Consider the following 23,082-nt stretch of genomic DNA (forward strand, 5'->3'; position numbering starts at 1 on the left):
TATGTACATATATACACTATTACAAAATACATACCAATAATAAGTATTACAAAATACATACCAATAATAAGTATATCAGCTGAGCAACCCATTTCACAAGATACAATGAGCATTTGACATTGAGGAGGATCAAGTGGAAATTCTGCCATTTGTCTTCCAAGAGGTGTAAGAGAACCAGTGTGATCTAGTGCTCCTAAAATCCACAGCTGGTACAATGAATTCAAAATGTTGTCCTGAAGAGATAACAATTTTTTTAAATTAAAAGATTGAAATAACTCACATAAAATGAAGTATGATCTTACTTAACAGGTAGTATAGATGACAAAAGCATCTATGTGACGTAGTATAACCATTATTTCCTTTACTATTTTTTTATCTCATTGCTTTTTAACATTATCTTACAACAAAAGCAGGTCCATAGTTCTGGACCTCATTTGCACAAAAGAATGGATGAATTTAGTAGCCGATGTTTGGGACACATTACTATCTACCTCATATTATATATAATCTCTAATTTGGCTGCAGCACTATCAAAATATAGTAATAATAATAATAATAATAATAAAATAAACATTCAGCACAAGAATTTACTTCATTTTACACATATTAATAATAGTTGAAGAATGGGAAACGTTAGATGAAAATCTTTTGCCATTTCACTGTTATGATTTGAGAAATTGATGGAAAATCAGTATGTGATAAATGAATCACAGTTAAATTTTTGGCTGCAGCCTTGGATTTTTCCTCATGAATATTAGGTCTCATGTGTCTGTTTCGATAGTTCTGATGACCACGATATTGAAAAGCATGGGATCTGAAGTGATAAATGATTTGCAGCAGAAAAGCTAAGTCCTTATTTGACAACTCGCTTAGTCATATGAGCAGCTGCCTGAGCATATTTAGCTTTGTTTTCATCCTATTAAAAAAAACCTACAGTTTAGCAAGAAACCTGAACCATGCTGCAACTTGATTTTTTCCCAGACATAAACCATTACCAAAGATAAAACATCTGTCAGAAAAATCCTTGGTATGACTGGGACCATACTTCAGACCTTTTTGTATACCCTTGTCATCAAGCCACAGAAATAAGAAAGGATACATAAATACATGTATGAGTCACATTACTATTACGACCACCCATATATGACAAAGTCATAGGCTGTGATCTGTAAGACGTCATACACTACTGTGGAGGATGTGTAACCCTGCCTACTACATCAACATATACCTTTTTACTATTGTGAGAAAAAGGGACAATTTAACAGAGTTATTACTGATTTGTTTTCTAGTTACTGCAGTATTTCTAAATTAGCACAGTCCTTGAATTGTTCTCTACTTGTGAAAATCAGCTGTACATGAACAAATGTGATCAGTGTGAGTAACCAACATGCAAACTGTTTTCTACACCATAGAAAACTGATGTTGCAGATGACTCAGTTCTTAGGATATATGGGGTTGACCAAGTGAGCATGCATTTAAATTTGCCAGGGATTTTCAAACTTCAACAAAACAGCTCAAAAATCTGTTGTGTACATGGCTCTGAAGCAAATTGAACATCACTATTCTCTATGACAATAAAGGTGAATAAATATGGGAAGTGATATCGAAATTGGTTTTTGCTGTTGGTCAATGTCCCCAATGAGACCCACTGTCCATAACATGGGTGCTGGCATGTAAGGTGAGAAACAATAGACAACACACACATCTCAATAATTACTGAAAAATGTATGTTAGCAGTGGTGGTGTAATGCTATGGTGATTGTTTTGTGATACTTTCAAGTACCATGCTTTCATGTAGCCATTACTGATAAGATTGTCACAATCATTTGTAGCCAAACATTCTCTAATAAACATTCCCAACATCATTTTAAATGTACAGCCTTCCATGCAGTTACCTGAGGTGGTGGATCCATGAAATGAAACTGCAACAAATCTTGAACACCAAGAGATTTTAAAAGCAACACTGTATTTGCAAGGTTGGTCCTCTGGATCTCTGGGACAGTTGTAACAAGCAGTTCATCTTTATACTGCCTTTCTGTATATAACCTAAAACAACAAACATGCAATATAAATAATAAAGTAGCAAAAAATGAAATCAGTCAAAAGGTAATGCAATTTGCTAAAGAAAGTCATTCAATGAGAAACAAATGTGACAGTATTGCACTCAGCAGAAAAAGGAGCCACTATGCATATGTTAGAAGAAATACATGTATACACACACACACACACACACACACACACACACACACACACACACACGCACACAAACACACACATGCACACAGTTCCCCTGACTATACACTTAAAGAGCAGACTGAATTGGCTAATACTCCTTTTCTGGAAAACTTCCAGAAATTACAGAATGGGTCATTAGTCAGTTGGTCAAAAACCTGTTCAGTGCAATAGCACTAAATAAATGAAAATACAGATTTATTACCAAGAAAGAAAAGCATATACAGTTCAATGAAACTACAGAAGATGCTCAAAGTGATTTCTATGCTGTTACTAGCAAACATTGCATCTTTTCAACACAATTTACAACTTTTGTCGCAAATCTTTTCGGATTGTACATTTTCAACTTCTCATTGGATTCCTTCCTTCATCACTAACCTTGATCGAATAAACCTCATTTTTTAGTATACCCCAGACTGAAAAATCCATAAGTAATATGTGGGGATTGTGGAGGACATTCAATACTATGCTCTCAGCCAATCCATTAGTCAAAACTTTCATTCAGAAAGTCCTTCAGAATAACTCAACAATGCGGAGTTACTCTATCTTGTTGCCATACCAACTTTTCCTTAACTGGCTGCAGATATTTAAAAAAATTGGGCTATTTTCCAGTTCTGATTACACTTTTTGATGGATATCTATGTAATCCATAGAATTGACACTATCGTTACAAAAGAAGGCTCTATTAGTTCCCTCCTGAAAATCCCTGTCCGTACATTCATGCCAGGAGAGTTTAATTTTGTCTCCATTACCAGATGGGGATTTGTAGGATCTCAGTAGGTACTGTTGTGCCTGTTCACTCTGCCATTTGCCTTCGAAGTCACTTTACCGCTCCACAGAATGCTTTCACAAAACTGTAAGTCTTTCTATTCATTGTTTCTCTGGCAACAAAAAACAACTGTCAACTGCGTTACTGATACTGTGCACTAGTCAGGTTCACAACTCACTACCACTACACACAGAACAAAGTCTATGGTTTGCTAGTGACAATTAACTTATGGCCCACCCCGTACTATCCACACGCCAATATAAACAATGTTTCTACACTTCCCTGAAGATCAAGTTACTAATCTTATAATATTGTACATATCTACTAAACTCAATAATTTTCATGTCACTAAATATGAATAAATTTTAATACACTGTCATCACAGTAAAAGTAATCTACAGCTACATTTAGATATGTAGTCAGCAAGTCACTGTACGGTGCACGACAGAAGGTACCACTACAAGTCATTTTCTTTCCTGTTCAAACCATGAATAGAGTGAGGGAAAAACAGCTGTCTATAAGCCTCTGTACCAGTCCTATTCTCTCTCACCTTATCTTCGAGGTCCTTGCAAAAACTTCGAGGTCCTTGCAAAAAAATGTATGTCGATGGCAATAGAATCGATCTGCAATCGACTTCTAAAGCCAGTTCCATAAATTTCTGCAATAGTGCCTCATGAAGAGAGAATTGTCCCCTGTTCACAGATTGCCATTTGTGTTAATGAAGCATTTTAGTAATACTTAATCTACTGGAAATAAATCTAGCAGGCCGCCTCTGGATTGCTTCGATGTCTTCCTTTAATCTGTCCTAGTGGGGATCTCAAACACTTGTGCAGTACTCAATAATGAATTGCACTAGCATTTATGCCGTCTCCTTTCTAGATAAGCTACACTTTCCCAAAACTCTCCCAATAAAATGAAGTTGAGCATTCGCCTTCCTGACTACCAACCTGGTGTGTTCATTCCATTTCATATTGTTCTGCAATGTTATGCCTCGATATTTAAATGATGTGATGCTGTCAAGCAACAAAATACTAAAGCTGTATTCAAACAATACAGAATTGTTTATCTATTCCTCTGCATTAACTTAAATTCTTCTAAGTTTACAGCAAGCTTTCATTCATCACGCCAACTAGAAATTCTGTGTGTCATCTTATACCCTCTTAGTCTTTCAACAATGAACCATTCCATCCACCAAAGCATCATCAGCAAACAGCCACCAACGGCTGTTCACCCTGTCTGCCAGACCATTTTATACAGAGAATAACAACAGTCCTATCACAATTTCCTGGACACTCTTGATGATACCCTTGCCTCTGACAAGCACTCGCCGTTCAGGACAACATACTGGGTTCTATTACTTAAAAAGTCTTCAAGTCATTCACGTATCAGGGAAGCTAATCCGTGGACTGTGGACTTTTGACAACAGTCTGCAGTGAGGCACCACGTCAAACTCTTTCCAAAAATCTGAGAATGGTTTGTAGGACGTCAGGTGAGAAAAGTCCAAGCTGAGATTTGCATGAGTGATGCTTTCCAAATCCTTGCTGATCTGTGGACAGAAGCTTATCTGTCTCAAGGAAATTTATTATATTTGGCTCAGAATGTGTTCAACAATTATGCAGCAAACTGATTTGAAGGATATTGGCCTGTAATTATGCGGGTCCATTCTTTTACCTTTCTTTTATACAGGAGTGACCCGCACTTTTTCCCAGTTGCTTGAGACTTCGCACTGGTTGAGACATTTGCAATAAATGGAAGCTAAGTAACAGATCAATGCTGCAGAGTAGTCTCAGTAAAACTGAATTCGAATTCTGGACATGTTGACTCATTTGGTTTCAACTCTTTCACTCGCTCTTCTACACTAGGGATGCCCATTACTATGTCCCTCATGTGGGAGTCTGAATGGCAGTCAAACAATGTTATGTCTGTATGATCCTCCTGTGTGAATGATTTCTAAAACACGAAGTATAAAACTTCAGCTTTCCTTTTATTGCCACACCAGACTGGTTGAGAGTGACAGGATAAGTCTTCACTCTACTTAATCACTTTCTACATTTATACTTCGCAAGACACCCAAAGGTGTGTGGCGGAGGGCACTTTACGTGCCACTGTCATTGCCTCCCTTTCTTGTTCCAGTTGCGTATGGTTCGCGGGAAGAATGATTACCAGAAAGCCTCCGTGTGTGCTCGAATCTCTTTAATTTTACATTCGTGATCTCCTCTGGAGGTATAAGTAGGGGGAAGCAATATATTCGATACCTCATCCAGAAACGCAACCTCTCGAAACCTGGACAGCAAGCTACACTGTGATGCAGAGCGCCTCTCTGGCAGACTCTGCCACTTGAGGTTGCTAACCATCTCCGTAACGCTATCACGTTTACCAAATAACTCTGTGACGAAACGCGACGCCCTTCTTTGGATCTTCTCTATCTCCTCTGTCAATCTGACCTGGTATGGATACCACACTGATGAGCAATACTCAAGTATAGGTCGAACGAGTGTTTTGTAAGCCACCTCCCTTGTTGATGGACTACATTTTCTAAAGACTCTCCCAATGAATCTCAACCTGGCACCCGCCTTACCAACAATTAATTTTATATGGTCATTCCACTTCAAATCGTTCCGTACCCATACTCCCAGATATTTTACAGAAGTAACTGCTACTAGTGTTTATTCCGCTATCATATAATCATACAATAAAGGATCCTTCTTTCTATGTATTCGCAATACATTACATTTGTCTATGTTAAAGGTCAGCTGCCACTCCCTGCACCAAGTGCCTATCTGCTGCAGATCTCCCTGCATTTTGCTGCAATTTTCTAATGCTGCAACTTCTCTGTATACTACAGCATCATCCACGAAAATCCGCATGGAACTTCCGACACTATCTACTAGGTCATTTATATATATTGTGAAAAGCAATGGTCCCATAACACTCTCCTGTGGCACGCCAGAGGTTACTTTAACGTCTGTAGTCGTCTCTCCATTGAGAACAACTTGCTGTGTTCTGTTTGCTCAAAACTATTCAATCCAGCCACACAGCTGATCTGATATTCCGTAGGCTCTTACTTCGTTTATCAGGCGACAGTGCGGAATTTTTTCGAATGCCTTCCGGGGGTCAAGGAAAATGGCACCTACCTGGGAGCCTATATCTAATATTTTCTGGGTCTCATGAACAAATAAAGCAAGTTGGGTCTCACACAATCACTGTTTCCGGAATCCATGTTGATTCCTACAGAGTAGATTCTGGGTTTCCAGAAGTGACATGATATGCGAGCAGAAAACATGTTCTAAAATTCTACAACATATCGATGTCAGAGATATAGGTCTATAGTTTTGCGCATCTGCTCGATGACCCTTCATGAAAACTGGGACTACCTGTGCTCTTTTCCAATCATTTGGAACCTTCCGTTCCTCTAGAGACTTGCGGTACATGGCTGTTAGAAGGGGGGCAAGTTCTTTCTCGTACTCTGTGTAGAATCGAATTGGTATCCCATCAGGTACAGTGGACTTTCCTCTGTTGAGTGATTTCAGTTGCTTTTCCATTTCTTGGACACTTATTTCGATGTCAGCCATTTTTTCGTTTGTGCGAGGATTTAGAGAAGGAACTGCAGTGCGGTCTTCCTCTGTGAAACAGCTTTGGAAGAAGGTGTTTAGTATTTCAGCTTTACGTGTGTCATCCTCTGTTTCAATGCCATTATCATCCCAGAGTGACTGCTTACATATGTGGCTTTGTGCCTAATGGAGTGGAACATAACTGTTACAGGACTGGAAGAGGATGTGGTGACTGGATGCACAGGAGAGATGTAGCACCTGTGTATTTTACAGGGATATAGTGCATATGGCAAGAGGTTGGGGTAGATTTTGCATAGGGATGGACAAGTTATTTTGTAGATGTGGTGAGTGCCAGAATTTTCCAGATTTTGGGCTGTTCTACAGTGCTATGCATGTTAACAAAGGACTACCAGTAGTGACATTTTTTTCATGGCCTGTTCAAGACTGATGTGTATTTAAGAGTTGCCAGTTAGCTATTTGGCAAATTGTTTGGTCAAGTAAAGAACAATCTCTTTAACCTGAACAACTTCATTTATGAACATTGATTGTTGTTGTTGTTGTTGTTGTGGCGGTGGTGGTGGTGACAGTCTTCAGTCCAGAGACTGGTTGGATGCAGCTCTCCATGTTACTCTATCCTGTGTAAGCTTCTTCATGTGTGAGTAACAACTGCAAACTACATCCTTCTGAATCTGCTTAGTGTATTCATCTCTTGGTCTCCCTCTACAATTTTTACCCTCCACGCTTCCATCCAGTACTAAATTGATGATCCCTTGATGCCTCAGAACGTGTCCTACCAAAAGATCTCTTCTTCTAGTCAAATTGTGCCAGAAATTCCTCTTTTCCTCAATTCTATTCAGTACCTCCTCATTAGTTACGTGATCTACCCATCCAATCTTCAGAATTCTACTGTAGCACCACATTTCAGAAGTTTCTATTCTCTTCTTGTCTGAACTATTTAGCATCCATGTTTCACTTCCATACAAATACCTTAAGAAAGTTTTTCCTGATACTTAAATCTATACTTGACGTTAACAAATTTCTCTTCTTCAGAAACGCTTTCCTTGCCATAGCCAGTCTACATTTTATATCCTCTCTACTTTGACCAGCATCAGTTATTTTGTTCCTCAAACAGCAAAACTCATCTACTACTTTAAGTGTCCCTTTCCCTAATCTAATTCCCTTGGCATTATCTGATTTCATCCAACTACATTCCATTATCCTCATTTTGCTTTTGTTGATGTTCATCTTATATCCTCCTATCAAGACACTGTCCATTCTGTTCAATTATTCTTCCAGGTCCTTTGCTGTATCTGACAGAATTACTATGTCATCGGTAAACCTCAAAGTTTTTTATTTCTTCTCCATGGATTTTAATTCCTACTTCGAATTTTTCTTTTGTTTCCTTTACTGCTTGCTCAATATACAAATTGAATAACATTGGGGATAGGCTATAACCCTGTCTCACTCCCTTCCCAATCACTGCTTCCCTTTCATGTTCCTCAACTCTTATAACTGCCATCTGGTTTCTGTACAAATTGTAAATAGCCTTTCGCTCCCTTCAGAATTTGAAAGAGAGTATTCCAGTCAACATTGTCAAAAACTTTCTCTAAGCCAACAAATGATAGAAACGTAGGTTTGCCTTTCGTTAATCTATCTTCTAAGATAAGTCATAGGGTCAGTATTGCCTCACGTGTTCCAACATTTCTACAGAATCCAAATTGATCTTCCCCAAGGGCAGATTCTACCAGTTTCTCCATTTGTATGTAAAGAATTCATGCTAGTATTTTGTAGCCGTGACTTATTAAACCGACAATTCGATAATTTTCACACTTGTCAACATCTGATTTCTTTGGGATTAGAATTATTATATTATTCTTAAATTCTGAGGGTACTTTACCTGTCTCGCACACCCTGCTCACCAGATGGTAGAGTTTTGTCATGGCTGGCTCTCCTGAGGCTATCAGTAGTTCTAATGGAATGGTGTCTACTCCTGGGGCCTTGTTTCGACTCAGGTCTTTCAGTGCTCTGTAAAATTCTTCATGCAATATCATATCTTACATCTCATCTTCATCTACAGCCTCTTCTATTTCCATAATATTGCCCTCAAGCACACTGCCCTTGTATAGACCCTCTATATACACCTTCCACCTTTCTGCTTACCCTTCTTTGCTTAGGACTGGTTTTCCATCTGAGCTCTTGATATTCATACAGGTGGTTCTCTTTTCTCCACAGTTCTCTTCAATTTTCCTGTACGCAGTATCTATCTTACCCATATATGCCGGAACATCAATCGCGTTTGTCTTCTAGGCATCCCTGCTTAGCCATTTTGCACTTCTGTCAATCTCATTTTTGAGATGTTTGTATCCTTTTTGCCTGCTTCATTTTTATATTCTCTCCTTTCATCAATTAAGTTCAATATCTCGTCTGTTACCCAAAGATTTCTACTAGCTCTCGCCTTTTTCAGTACTTGATCTTCTGGTGCCTTCACTATTTCATCTCTCAAGGCTACCTATTCTTCATCTACAGTATTTCTTTCCTCTGTTCTTGTCAATTGTTCCCTAATGCTCTCTCTAAAACTCTCTACAACCTCTGGTTCTTTCAGTTTATCCAGATCCCATCTCCTTAAATTACTATCTTTTTGCAATTTCCTCAGATTTAATCTACAGTTCATAACCAATAAACTGTGTCCAGAGTTCACATCTGCCCCTGGAAATGTCTTACAATTTAAAGTCTGGTTCCTAAATCTATCTTACCATTATATAATCTACCTGAAACTCAGTGTCTCCAGACCTCTTCCATGCATACAACCTTCTTTCATGGGTCTTAAACCAAGTGTTAGTTATGATTAGGTTATGCTCTGTGCAGAATTCTACTAGGGGGCTTCCTCTTTCATTCTTTACCCACCCATCCGTATTCTCCTACTACTTTTCCTTCTATCGAATTCCAGTCCCACATGACTATTTGATTTCTTTCTTCCTTAACTATCTAAATCATTTCTTTTATCACATAGTACATTTCATCAATCTCTTCATCATCTGTGGAGCTAGTTGGCATATAAACTTGTACTACTGTGATAGGCATGGGCTTCGTGTCTATCTTGGCTACAATAATACGTTCATTATGCTGTTCATAGTAGCTTATCCGTGTTCCTATTTTTTTTTATTCATTATTATACCAACTTCTGCATTACCACTATTTGATTTTGTATTTATAACCCTGTACTCACGTGACCAGAAGTCTTGTTCCTCCTACTACAGAACCTCACCAATTCCCACTGTACATAACTTTAAGCTGTCCGTTTCCCTTTTTAAATTTTCTAACCTAACTGGGGTCTGACACTCCACACACTGATCCGTAGAATGCCAGTTTTCTTTCTCCTGATAATGACGTACTCCTGACTAGTCCTTGCCCAGAGATCCAAATGGGGGACTATTTTACGTCCGGAATTGATTGTATCATAAAACAAAGGCAGTTGCAAATTACAGTACATAGTGAAGTGAAAGTTATTATGTGATGTTTAATTCTCAAGATCAATAAACGTCTATCCAATTTAATAGTGACAACTTTAAAAAAATGATTGACACTTACTACAAAATAATAATCATCATTAGTTTTAACAATGGAAACTGCACAGTTATCATGGAGGTTGTTTCCTCCACCCTCCTTTCTCACAAAAACGACTTGAGATGGAATGAACATAACAGAATCAGAGTAATGAGACAGCTTTTGACAGTAGCTTTTCCACTTAATCACTGACATGCAATTCTGACTCTGCGGGTATTGTCCACTTCCCTACAAGACATTAAGCTGGTCTATACAGTGGATGTGGTAGAACAGTCCATCAACATTTTGCAATACACTTGATGGCAGTGAGTGTGATCTGTAGCCCAGCAGGATTGTGCTGCGTGAGGAAAACTCTTCTCTCCGCAGTCTCAAAATTTCATCTTTTAGGTTAGTTAGCATAACTTCGTGGTGCCCTGGAATGGGTCCTCCAGGTTCTGCATTATCGAAAAGAATCACACCATTTTTTATGGACATCATCTAACTGCAGGTGGTTAAGTCATCAAAAACTGGTTAGTTGGTTGATTTGGTGGAGGGCACTAAACAGCAAGGTCATCAGTCCCATCAGGTTGGGGAAGGATGGGGGAAGGAAGTCGGAAATGCCCTTTCAAAGGAACCAGTGTGCTAACCACTGCGCCACCTCGTTCGGTTGAGATCAAGAACAAACAAACTTTGGGAGAAAAATGTCTTATGTAAAGCATTAAATCTGACATTCAGCAGGATGTAAAGATGCTTTTCACTGTAATATCTGATAGGCAATACCAGGAACATTGCTTTTTACATACATCCATTTCCTTAAAGTACTCACATCTGCTGTATCTTCTCGATACATCATTGGGAAACGTTTGTGAATAACTATGTCTCGAGTTGTGTTTCTGTGAGGAATTCTGTGATCTACTTGCATTTTTTTTATGGATTTGTACAACAGGCGAAATTCTGAAACACTACAGCTACTACTAGTATTATGACAAAAACACTAATACAATATTAGCAGAAAGGTTCACCATCAGTTATAACACAATCAGCAACCAAGTCAACACAAAAAAACAAATTGGAGATTTTACTTTTAGAATGACCCGCATACACAGTCATAATTGCGTATGAATGTCTGGTAGTAAGTTACCTGAAGCATTGGCCTGGGCCTGTTCTTCCCGCCCGGCCTGATCGCTGATTAGCATTGGCCTGGCTAATAGGATATATTTGTAGAGCATCCATACCAATACGGGGATTGTAGACTTTCAGTTTGCAGTAACCTGAATCTACCACATACATTATTCCATCCACTGCAAAACAAACAAAACATAAAAGTGAAGATGTGAAAACAAAAAATCCTCATGCATAATAGGTACCTGGTTAAACGCAAAGAGACATGCCAGAATGCCAATATGGTGTGGTGCAGACTCTTCCCTGACAATTTTATTGTAAATGATTGCTTAATAAAATACTTATTGTATTCCAGAAACCAAATGGTTAATACACTTATGAAAATCAAATAATTTTCTTTATATTTTTCAAGTTCCAAGTTTTTAAAACTTGATATGATCAATGTGGAAAGACAACTACGTAATCATTATTTACTACACTGGAGGTATATGTATTTATTATGTACTACATATTTTTATTTACTACTTCAATAACTCATAATTTGCCTGGAGCCTGACTTCACTGTCAGGTGACTATTCATAGTGTGTCAACAGTTAGCAAGACTACAAGGATAATCAAAACTCCAAAGGAATGAGGTGGTTCCTCTTTCTGTGTACTGTTGAAGGCACTGTGGTGCAGGGTAGTTGTTAACATCAGCACACGGCTTTTAGAGAACAGATTAACTCAAAAATGCAAGGCATATGGTTTCAGACATGGAACACTTGCTAAAGTAAAATTTTAGTGGCCCAAGATGGTCAAAAAGTCAGCCAAGATGGCTATTTTAATTCTTAGGGCTGAGGATAGGTGGAAAGCTTTAGTGGAAGCATCTAATTGGAGATATTGTGCATAATCTGAATGCTGATATATTCAATATAAGAATAGTCTGCACTATCTCTGATACTGAAACTCAAAGGCTTGTTTACTTTGCTTATTTTTACTCTTGTACCTGTATGGTGTAATATTTTGGAGTAACTCTATGGAGTTACCAAGAACGAAAGGGCGGATGGGCTGAGTTGTGATGTTAATTCATGAACTTCACGTAGGCTACTGTTCAAGTGTCCTACAATTCTGTGTCATGCCTGTACATATGTTCCATCATTGTTGTTGATGATACTGACTCATTCTGAAGGAACAGCAACATTCATTCAGTAAACACTGGATGGAGAAATGGTATGCACTTGGTTAAAACTTTCTTAAACATTGTACAGAAAGTTGTGCACTATTCAGCAAGTTTCATTTTCAACAGGCTTCCAGTGGAACTGAAAAAGTTGAGTGATAAATCACAAGTATTTAAACTGACACTGAAGGATTTTTTGTGTCACATTCCTCCCTCACATTAGTTCTGAACTTTTCTCTGTAACAAATTATTTACTCATTACTTTCCTTCAATTTTTTTCATGTTTTATTAATTCTTTTGTTTATACATCTTCTAATTCGCATTTGGCAAACTATGTATGGACTCGTTCCATGACTGAGCACTTCTGACTCATATGATCCCACAGAACTTGATTAATAAATAAATAGAAATAAAAAAAATAAAAAAAATTTTACAGGTAGGTGGGCAAAACAGTGTCAACGACAAGCAGACAGGCTAAGCTAATTAATCTTAAGATTAGCAATGTAAGAAAAAGATAGATTGCTATTCACCGCAGAGATGACATGTCGATTTGCAGACAGGCACAACAAACACACACTTACATATTAGCTTTTGGCCAAAGCCTTCTTCAGAAAAGGAAACATACACACACATTCATTCACACTCAGCTGTTGGAGACTGTAGTCGTGTGTGTGTGTGTGTGTGTGTGTGTGTGTGTGTGTGTGTGTGTGTGAGAGAGAGAGAGAGAGAGAGAGAGAGAGAGAGAGAGAGAGAGAGAGATCCGTTTTTGACAAAGGCACTGTTGGCCAAAAGTTTGTTTGTGAGAGTCTTTTTGTTGTGCTATCTGTGACTCAGCATCTCTGCTACATGATGAGTAGTAACTTTTTTTTTTCATTACATTGTTGCATTCCATCCTGGATTTTCCATTGGTTGATTTTTGTAACAAGCAAACTGCATGCACTGGAGTCCAGGCTACTAGAGATAGCGACCATGTGTGTGTGAGGTGTGCTTGCTTGTGTGAATGAATCTGTCTATGATTCCTTTTCTGTTCAAGGCTTTGGCCAAACGCTAATGTATAAGTGTCTTTTCGTTGTGCCTGCCAGCAGCTCAACATGTCATCTTTTTTAATTTTAAGATTTGTGGTAGGACATATTCAAACAGTAATCTTCTTACAAATATTAACATTTATGTCTAAATGAGAAAGATAGTGATGTTCTGAAACTGCACGCTCTAAAAGAACAATTTTGTATGAATTCCGAGAATAATGTCTTCTGGAAGGAATGATTTTAAGCTTGCAACTACACATTGATTTACTGACAGCCATTCAGTTTTTTTGGGTACTTAGAAGCTTTGATGTGGGAAATTTTGCAATTCTGAAGGCTGAAGAAACTTATTCATTACTGCTGAACAGACTTGTTTGTATTTCATTGCTATAACAGTGTTCTATCTCAATTGTTCTCACATTTGTGGTAATGTTAATTGCAATCTGCCTTACTGTCTTGGGGAAGGGGGAAAAGAACAACAGAAACAACAACTTCCCTTGCCTTTTGGATTACTGCAAGGTTCATATACTTCACTTATTGGAAGTTGTTGTTCTATATCGGTCTGACAAATCATCTGCACTAGCAAAAATATCTCTTCGGATAAATAGTTATGCAGAGGACCACCTCTTATTTACATAAAGCTGCAACAATTTCATACATAAACTTGAGAACTAGTACAACAATAAACTCAAGGTACAGTTGCTATGACGTGGCAACCACATACTATTATCTCAGTATGTTTCAAAGTTCACAGAGGAAGCATAAACATGCAATTTCTATAAAGTTACTGCAGCCTGCTGCTGATACAGTACATGAAAAAATGAGTTGCATAATTTCATTGCTGTAGAACTATCAGTACACAAATGAAGAAAAGCTATATAACTTTCTGGAATTAATTTTACAGTTACGTTCCAAAAGATAAATAAAAAAATCACTGTGTCTAATCTCATGTGATTAAAATATACTGTAGCTTTTATCAGTTAATTTTGAGGAAATGGCTAGGTAAAAAAAAAAAAAAATCAATTTTTTTCAAATATTAATTTAATATCTTCATTTTGTTACGAAATATCATACAATTACTGATTATAATTATCAGGATATTCTGGTACTGATTCGAGAATATCATATTGCATCATGTCAGTGCTAGCTACTTTATGTCTGCTGCATTTTCAATATCAACTATCACAGATTAAATGTAGCCAAAACTCTGATAGGTTTCTTCAACTGGAATTGCATCAACATTTTCCTCAGTTCAGAAGTAAATGCATTACATCAACGAGCACTGGCACTGTGCCTGCTGTCAATGTGTTGGATGCACTGGCATGCACTAGAATAGTGTTCTTAACTTCAGTCATGAGCAGTCTGTTGAAGCAGATGCACTTCACTCAGAATTAGTGACTGTGAAATAGTTTTGTACTTACTGCTGGGACGGGGAGGGGGGGGGGGGGGGGGAGTAGGGGACGGACACCGAAAGGAGATAGGCCTGCACAAAATAGTTACATTTCACACAGTCAGTCAGTGGTTTTTATAGACTCGGTTGCTACATCAAAAAACACAATAAAAGTTCAAGACCATTTTGACCAGTTTTTGTCTTCTATAAAAGTAAATGACACTTTGTAGCATAAACTTTTATTAACTAGTGCAGTCATCTGCTGCTGCAGCTACACTGCTACTGCAGCAGTCCTGCCACACAGTTCATGCTGGCTATTGGACACCATGGACAGGTGAATTGCACTTTAATAGAGAACTGCATGTGTCTCCATTCAGTATCATGGACACCAATCAAATCTATAACTTCTCTAACAATTAATCACAAAAAATACTTGATAATTTCATGGTAACAGCTACTAAACTTTGGCTTTCATTTTCATCTTGATCAATACATAAGGTACTTTGCACTTTCGTTGTCCTGCGACGGTAGTAGATTACTCGCATGAAACAGGACTTTAACAAGATATAACTGCTAGTGCAATTAGGAACAAGTTTCCCTAAGCTAATCTACAACTTTACAGGCATTCTCCAAACTGATTTATGAGGGGCAGAGGGATGGGGAGGGAGGGAGGGAGGGATGGGGAGAGTGAGAGTGAGAGGAGTAGGGGTAGAGAGAGAGAGAGAGAGAGAGAGAGAGAGAGAGAGAGAGAGAGACAGAGAGAGAGAGAGAGAGAGAAATTACTATACAAGGTTATGACAGTATCATTTAGAGCATATATGGATTAAACACATCAGAGGTGCAGCACCTGAAATGGCTCTTAAAATGGCTAGAAAAAATTGCTGTTGCAGCAATCAAGATTATCAATAAATTTGGTAAATTAACATATAACTGGGCGGTTTTTTAGGTTAGAGGGTCTCGGAAAAACACAAGAAGGGCTTCAGTCACAAAGGATGCAGGCTAAACACAGGAAGAACGTAGATACAGGAATCAGTTGTAAATTGTCGTAGCTGTGTTGGAAAATTACCAGGGCTCAAAGTGCTAATAGAAAGCACTGATGCTCAAATCGTTATAGGCACTGAAAGCTGGTTAAAGCCGGATATAAGCTCAGCCGAAATTTTTGCAAAGAACCTAACCATGTTCCGAAAAGATAGGCTAAACACGGTTAGTGGTGGCATGTTAGTTGCTGTCACAAGTAGTTTAACTTGTCACAAAATTGAAGTAGATACTTCCTGTGAGTTAGTATGGGCCGAGGTCATTGTTGGCAACCAGAATAAAATAATAATTGGATCCTTTTACTGACGCCCCAGTTAAGATGATACAGTTGCTGAAAGGTTCAAAGAAAACTTGTATCTGATTTCATACACGTACCCGACTCATACAATAATAGTTGGTGGTGACTTTAATTTAACCTCCATATGTTGGCGAAAATACATGTTTAATTTCCGAGGTACGCATGAAATACGATCCGAAATTGTGCTAAAAGCATTCTCTGAAAATTATTTCGAGCAGTTAGTTCATGAGGTCACGCGAATAGTAAACGGTTGTGAAAACACACTTGACATGTTAGCAACAAATAATCCTGAGTTAATAACGAGCATCAAAACCAATATTGGGATTAGTGAACACAGGGCTGTCGTAGCAAGATTGAATATTGTAATCCCCAAATACTTGGAAAATAAGCGAAAAATATACCTATTCAAAAAAGCAGATAAAAATTCACTTGACGCCTTCCTGAGAGACACTCTCCACTCATTCCAAATTAATAATATAAATGTAGACCAGATGTGGCTTAAATTCAAAGAAATAGTATTGGCAGCAATCGAGAGATTTATACCAAATAAATTAACAAATGACGGAGCTGACCCTTCTTGGTACACAAAACGGGTTAGAACACTGTTGCAGAAACAACAAAACAAACATGCCAAATTTAAACAGACGCAAAATCCCCAAGATTGCAATCCTTTACAGAAGCTCAAAATTTAGCGCGGAGTTCAATGCGAGATGCTTACAACAGTTTCCACAACAAAACTTTGTCTCGAAACCTGGCAGAAAATCCAAAGAGATTCTGGTTGTATGTGAAGTATGTTAATGGCAAGAAACAATCAATGCCTTCTCTGCATGATAGCAATGGAGATACTATCGAAGACAGTGCTGCCAAAGCAGAGTTACTAAACACAGCCTTCCGAAATGCCTTCACAAAAGAAGACGAAGTAAATATTTCAGAATTTGAATCAAGAACAGCTGCCAACATGAGTAACGTAGAAGTAATTATCCTCAGAGTAGTGAAGCAACTCAAATCACTTAATAAAAGCAAGTCTTCTGGTCCAGGCTGTATACCAATTAGGTTCCTTTCCGAGTATGCTGATGCAGTAGTTTCATACTTAACAATCATATACAACCGTTCGCTCGATGAAAGATGTCTACCCCAAGACTGGAAAGTTGCACAGGTCACACCAATATTTAAGAAAGGTAGTAGGAGTAATCCACTACATTACAGGCCCATGTCATTAATGTCGATATGCAGCAGGATTTTAGAACATATATTGTGTTAGAACATTATTACGAACAACTTACATTGGAATGAACACAGAAAATGTTGTGGGGAAGGCTAACCAAAGGCTGCGCTTTATTCACAGGACACTTAGAAAATGTAACAGACCTACTAAGGAGACTGCGTACACTACGCTTGTCCGTCCTCTTTTAGAATACTGCTGCGCGGTGCGGGATCCTCACCAGATAGGACTGACGGAGTACATTGAGAAAGTTCAAAGAAAGGCAGCAAGTTTTGTATTATCGCGAAATATGGGAGAGAGTGTCACAGAAATGATGCAGGATTTGGGCTGGAAATCATTAAAAGAAAGGCGTTTTTCGTTGCGAAGGAATCTTCTCATGAAATTCCAATCACCAACTTTCTCCTCTGAATGCGAAAATATTTTGTTGACACCGACCTACATAGGGAGAAATGAACATCACGATAAGATAAGGGAAAATCAGAGGTCGTATGGAAAGATATAAGTGTTCATTCTTTCCGCGCGGTTTACGAGATTGGAATAATAGAGACTTGTGAAGGTGGTTCGATGAACCCTCTGCCAGACACTTAAATGTGATTTGCAGATTATCCATGTAGATGTAGATATACGAATTAAAAAAATAGCTTTTTTCTTTTAGTCATACTTTACAAATATTTATTAGTGTCACACATTTTAGCATCATGATGGCATCATCTGGCACTTCACAGTTACATGTATGTTAATTTTTAATATTGTACATTCTTTTGAAGTGTTATGAGGTCCATTTTCTGGTTGTACCAGTGAGGTGTTACGTACAGAAAGATTAGTTTATTTCAGTGTGTACCTTACGTAAATTGTTCGTTTAAATCACCTCATTTCAGTACATAATCTCACCACTACATCCGACAAACAGACTTCACCATGTTTCAGAAAAACCTTGAATTAAAAATTAGTGTACACACAAATGTAAAGCACCTGATTATGCTGCCGAAACATGCCATGCTAATAAACACCAGTAAAAAGCGACAAGACATTCCATAACACATGGATAAATTTAAGTTTAAAGTTATGAATAAGGATACTACATGATGAACTAATGTTCTAAATTGGCTACTACTTATTACAATAATTACAACACACAAAGGATAACATTGTGCATGTAATAGTGACTGTCACTACGATGAAATACCATAGACAAGGGTTTAGAGTCGTGACGCTATATCGACAAAATTGGTCATTTTGACTTATTTCCTCCACCACTGCCTTGGAAAACCAATCTACTGAACGCCAACACAGTGAAGGACCTGTCTTCAACAGTTCCACAGACAGTGTGTAATGTATCCACAAATTTAATTTAATACTCCATGCCACAGTAGCTTATTGTCTTTTACACCATTTTGGGTCCTTTGCAGTACTATGACATATGTAACAGCAGTGCAGTGCAGATACTCTCTTTTGTCACTAAACAGAGGCTGTGTATTTTTAGGTAGGTGTGCACACACACACAGTCAACATAATACTTGCAATATTGTTAACGACAGTACTTGCCCATAGTTGTGCTATATGGAATACATCAAACAACTGTTACTTTTATCATTTAGGCTTTGCTGTTGTGCATTATACATGTTTTCCAGATGAGGAGAAATCCATAATCTTTTCAATCAAAAGTGTACTACGGAAGGAAATTAAAGTTCATTTACCTTCCTCAATGCGCTTTAATCATCCGAAAGCAATACTTTTGCAGGGTGTGGTAAGTTATTTTTCATTACTCACAGTAAATAAGCCATTATCATATTAACTAAATTTAGATATTTATGCAGGATGTACACAATTGCAAGTTAAAACCATATGCTTGCATGTAACATTGCAATTTTATTGCAGAAAATGACACACGTATTATAGAAAGCAGTTCTATGACACGTGAAGATGCTAAAAAATTGTTAAACACTGCTGGTGTTTCAGATGTGGATCCGTAATCTGATGATTCCTTAAAGCATCCTAATTATCAGACAGCAACAAAGGCTGATAGTGAACTCTCAATACATTTTGTAGTGTTTCACTGGTATCTTTACAAATACATACAATAATTATCTTTTGTTTCTCATGTATTGTCTGATGTTGATTACTCTGTGTTGTTTTAAGTCAAATGGCAATATAATTATGAGCTATCTAATTTTTGAAGCACTATAAAACATGTATAAATCTCTACAACAAACTGTTAAGAATTTTTAAAGGAGTAAGTATTCCATGTTACTGTTACTTCTACAACATCAGATGTACTGCCCACAGCACCAAGGTGTCTAAAGTATCCATAACTATGCCTATCTTTTTGTTATTTAGTACTTAATGCTGAAGTTGACAAAATTTTTGAATAAGCATAAACACACACTAACAACCATGATGTATCACAATTATCAGTGCCATGAAGTTAGTAGTAACAATGATAGCATTTCCACGGTTGCAAAATTCCTTTTGCCTTTATCTCAAAACACACAATTTGCAGATACACTGTTATGACTCTAAACCCACGAATATTTCACTGAATAGTGAAAACTTTCTATTACTTAGTGTCACAGCAGGTTCTAGTTTAAGTTAAGAATTCTGTTTATATATTTTATGATTAAAGCAACAGTTTACTCAAGTCATGCTCAGATGGTGAGATCTGAAAATATTTCACATTAAGTTAGTAAACAGCATTAGGGAAACCTTAAAAAGTGAGTGCAAAATGGGTAACAAAGGGCAAGAAAGTGAACTAACGAGAGTGAACTAATGAGAGCAGGAGAGTGAACTAAGAAGAGGTTTTCCATGTTTCTTTACCTGTCAGTGAAGTTTCTGCAATATTGGTTGCAACAACACACTTCCTGAGTCCTTCTGGTGATCTCTGGAAGATCTTTGCTTGCAGATCTGATGGCAGTTGCGAATAAATTGGAAGAACAGAAAGCTGAGGAGCGTTATCTATTTCCCCAAGTCTCTCAGCAAGAACTTCACATGTTACCTCAATATCCTCCTGCCCAGGCATAAAAATGAGGATATCTCCTGTTAAAAAGTGAGAATGTGAAATATTTAGAATGGCCATTTAATGATTTTCAAACAATGTACTTTTACAAGGTAACAATACATCAGATGAAGAATTAATACCTCCAATAATTTTTGTTTGATACTGATACCTTCGTTTGGCTGCAGATGAATCTGTAGAGCTTGCTTCACAGCAGCATCAACATAATCTTCCACTGGGTTTTTGCTGAAGAAAATTTCCACAGGAAATGTTCTTCCCGGAATCGTAAATGTTGGGACATTACCAAAAAATGTAGAAAATTTTGTAGCATCCATAGTAGCTGAGGTAACTATCAATTTTAGATCATGTCTCCTAGCAACAACCTGAAACAGACAAGTAAAGTTGTATGGCCTGGCTTGCTTGCAAATACTCCATTACCACCGTGTATAATTTGTGCTGGTCATTACATGATACAGGAAGGAAGACATGAAGGAAGCAAGGAAGATTTGAGTTTAACATCCCCCAACATCAAGGCCATTAGAGGCAGAGCACAAGCTCGGAAGGTGTCAAGGGTGAGGAAGGAAATCGGCCGTGCCCTTTGAAAGGGACCATCCTGATATTTGCCAGGACTGATTTAGAGAAATCATGGAAAACCTAAGTGTGGATGGCCACAGGTTTGAACTGTCATTGCACTGAATTCGAATCCAGTGTTACACAGGGGTGCTTGCAAATACTCTGCTACCTCCCAGTAATTTGTGCCAGTCTCATGTCAAACTGTGAATTTGGTGGTCTCTCTCTCTCTCTCTCTCTCTCTCTCTTCTCGAAAGCTACGAATATCCGGGGACAAAACTTAACCTACAATACGATTTACAGAATGCAAACGATATTGTTTTAGGAAAACTTATGCAAGACTCATCACTAAAAGACTTGTAAAAGACGCCAACTTTCCTAAGGAAGGAATACTAAGATTGAACATTGTCGTGAGTTGGAGGAAGGAAATTGGCTGTCTCCTTTTCCAAAGAATCATCCCGATATTTGCCCTAAGTGAAAACACAGAAAAGTTAAACCTGGATAACCAGATGGTGATGTGAACCACTGTCCTCATAAATGTTGTCAATTGTTCCAACAGCAGTGCCATCTCATTTAGTCCAAAATAGCTAAGAATGCATTTTGGCACTGAGAACTGCACAAAATACAATTCCCATGGTCAAAGCAAAAACTGGAGATCGAACCTCTCATACAAACCTAGTGTGTCAAACTCGCTCAATCTCCAATCATGTATGCCCCCTCTCCTCTTTTGGCTTAGCGCAGCCCTTTACAAGGTGACACTGCCTCGCATCACCCAGCCTCAAGCATTCTCTTTGCTGGAAGTGCTTTTAGCATGACGGGTGAAGTGCAACACCAGGGTGTATACGTGGACAAGGATTTCCCTGTTAAAAATACACTTTCTCCCAGGTGACAGTATATTTTTCCTTATCAATCATTTGAATGGTTATGGTTTTATACACGGGTGTACAATTTCCCTGCACTTTAGAAAACGAAACTCAGGGGAAAAGACACGTTTTGGAAATATCTTTGATGTGCAGCAACATGTACGCTGCGTATTTTCGTATTACGAAAGTATACATTGAAATTCCACCAAACACCGCATGTTACTTTCCGAATCATTGAAATCGAGATTTCGATGCGCTTTTGTAAGCCGTTCGTAGCTCATATCACGTGATCTCGCCGGCCGATGACAGCGGATATTCAGAGCCTAGGACACGTGATGATTGATTGATGTAGTCAACCAACAGCAACATCACTGTTAAGTAGCACGAACACACAAACAGGGGAAGTTAATAGTTTATATTCATATACATAGTGTTGCTACAAGAAAAACAAAGCTTTCACATATAATAGTGTTCCCAAGCTGCAAGAGAAGCTAAGCTTTCGCAATACTGTTGATCGTTTTTGCGCGCGTTACTCTTTTAAGAAATATCACACAAATGTGCCAGTAAAATTTTTAATAATGACATAAATGTCTGATCTCCAGCGTTCGAAATTCTTCTAAATGGCTCGTCATCAAAGAGTTGATTTTTAAATGAGAGTCAAACGCTCTGTGATTTAATAAATTCATGGTACATTCTTGCTCATAGTTCAACTTACGTAAAAGGATATTTACTTTGAAAGTAACGCTTTTCAAACCACTATTCGCAATATTTTCCCGCAACCTGGTAGAAATAGGTTCGTTTCAGCAGTTGCCAGAGAGCGCAGATAACAGGCGACACCGCGCCTGGGTAGCTATCGTGACGTAGGAAGCCCGTACGTACGTGCGTGTAAAACATTTAAAGATCATACATTATATCATAAACGAAACAAGAGATCAGAGGATACTGCAAGAGCATCGGAATTTATTAAAATGTGCACATTTAAAGCGAATACTTAAAGTGCACATTCATATGTCCGGATTCCCAATGAAGTAGACCTCGACCTGATATTAAGCGTTTCAGTGTGGTTTTCGGAGTGTAAATTATCTTGGAGCACCAGTACTGTGTTATATCATGTTTGGTTCTTTATTATGGCATAATGCCAAACGTGCTAGAAAATGAAAACGTGCACTTGAAATGCAGCGAACAATTGAAACTAGCCAGTACTGTGGAATCAAACATTTAGTTTCAAATACATTGACTGCCTCTGCGGAAAAGGTTAACAAAAGTCAAATATCTTTAGCAAACAGACAAAAATAACTTCATTGTTCCTCAAGGTGA

General features: G+C 38.0%; 1 protein-coding gene across 2 annotated transcripts in view; it reads right to left on the bottom strand.

The window, feature by feature from the left end:
- Positions 1 to 23,082, bottom strand: part of LOC126473610 (pre-mRNA-splicing factor ATP-dependent RNA helicase PRP16-like) — a 186,931-nt gene that overhangs the window by 52,495 nt on the left and 111,354 nt on the right. For both annotated transcript variants that reach the window (XM_050100779.1, XM_050100780.1), the window contains exons 12-16: positions 20,505 to 20,715; positions 20,155 to 20,373; positions 11,237 to 11,396; positions 1,896 to 2,046; positions 62 to 233 (exon numbers count right to left, since the gene is read on the bottom strand). In XM_050100779.1, coding sequence (XP_049956736.1) covers positions 62 to 233; positions 1,896 to 2,046; positions 11,237 to 11,396; positions 20,155 to 20,373; positions 20,505 to 20,715 — 913 coding nt within the window. The remainder of the gene's footprint in view (positions 1 to 61; positions 234 to 1,895; positions 2,047 to 11,236; positions 11,397 to 20,154; positions 20,374 to 20,504; positions 20,716 to 23,082) is intronic.

Source organism: Schistocerca serialis, chromosome 4 (genome assembly GCF_023864345.2).
Source record: "Schistocerca serialis cubense isolate TAMUIC-IGC-003099 chromosome 4, iqSchSeri2.2, whole genome shotgun sequence".
NCBI lineage: Eukaryota > Metazoa > Arthropoda > Insecta > Orthoptera > Acrididae > Schistocerca > Schistocerca serialis.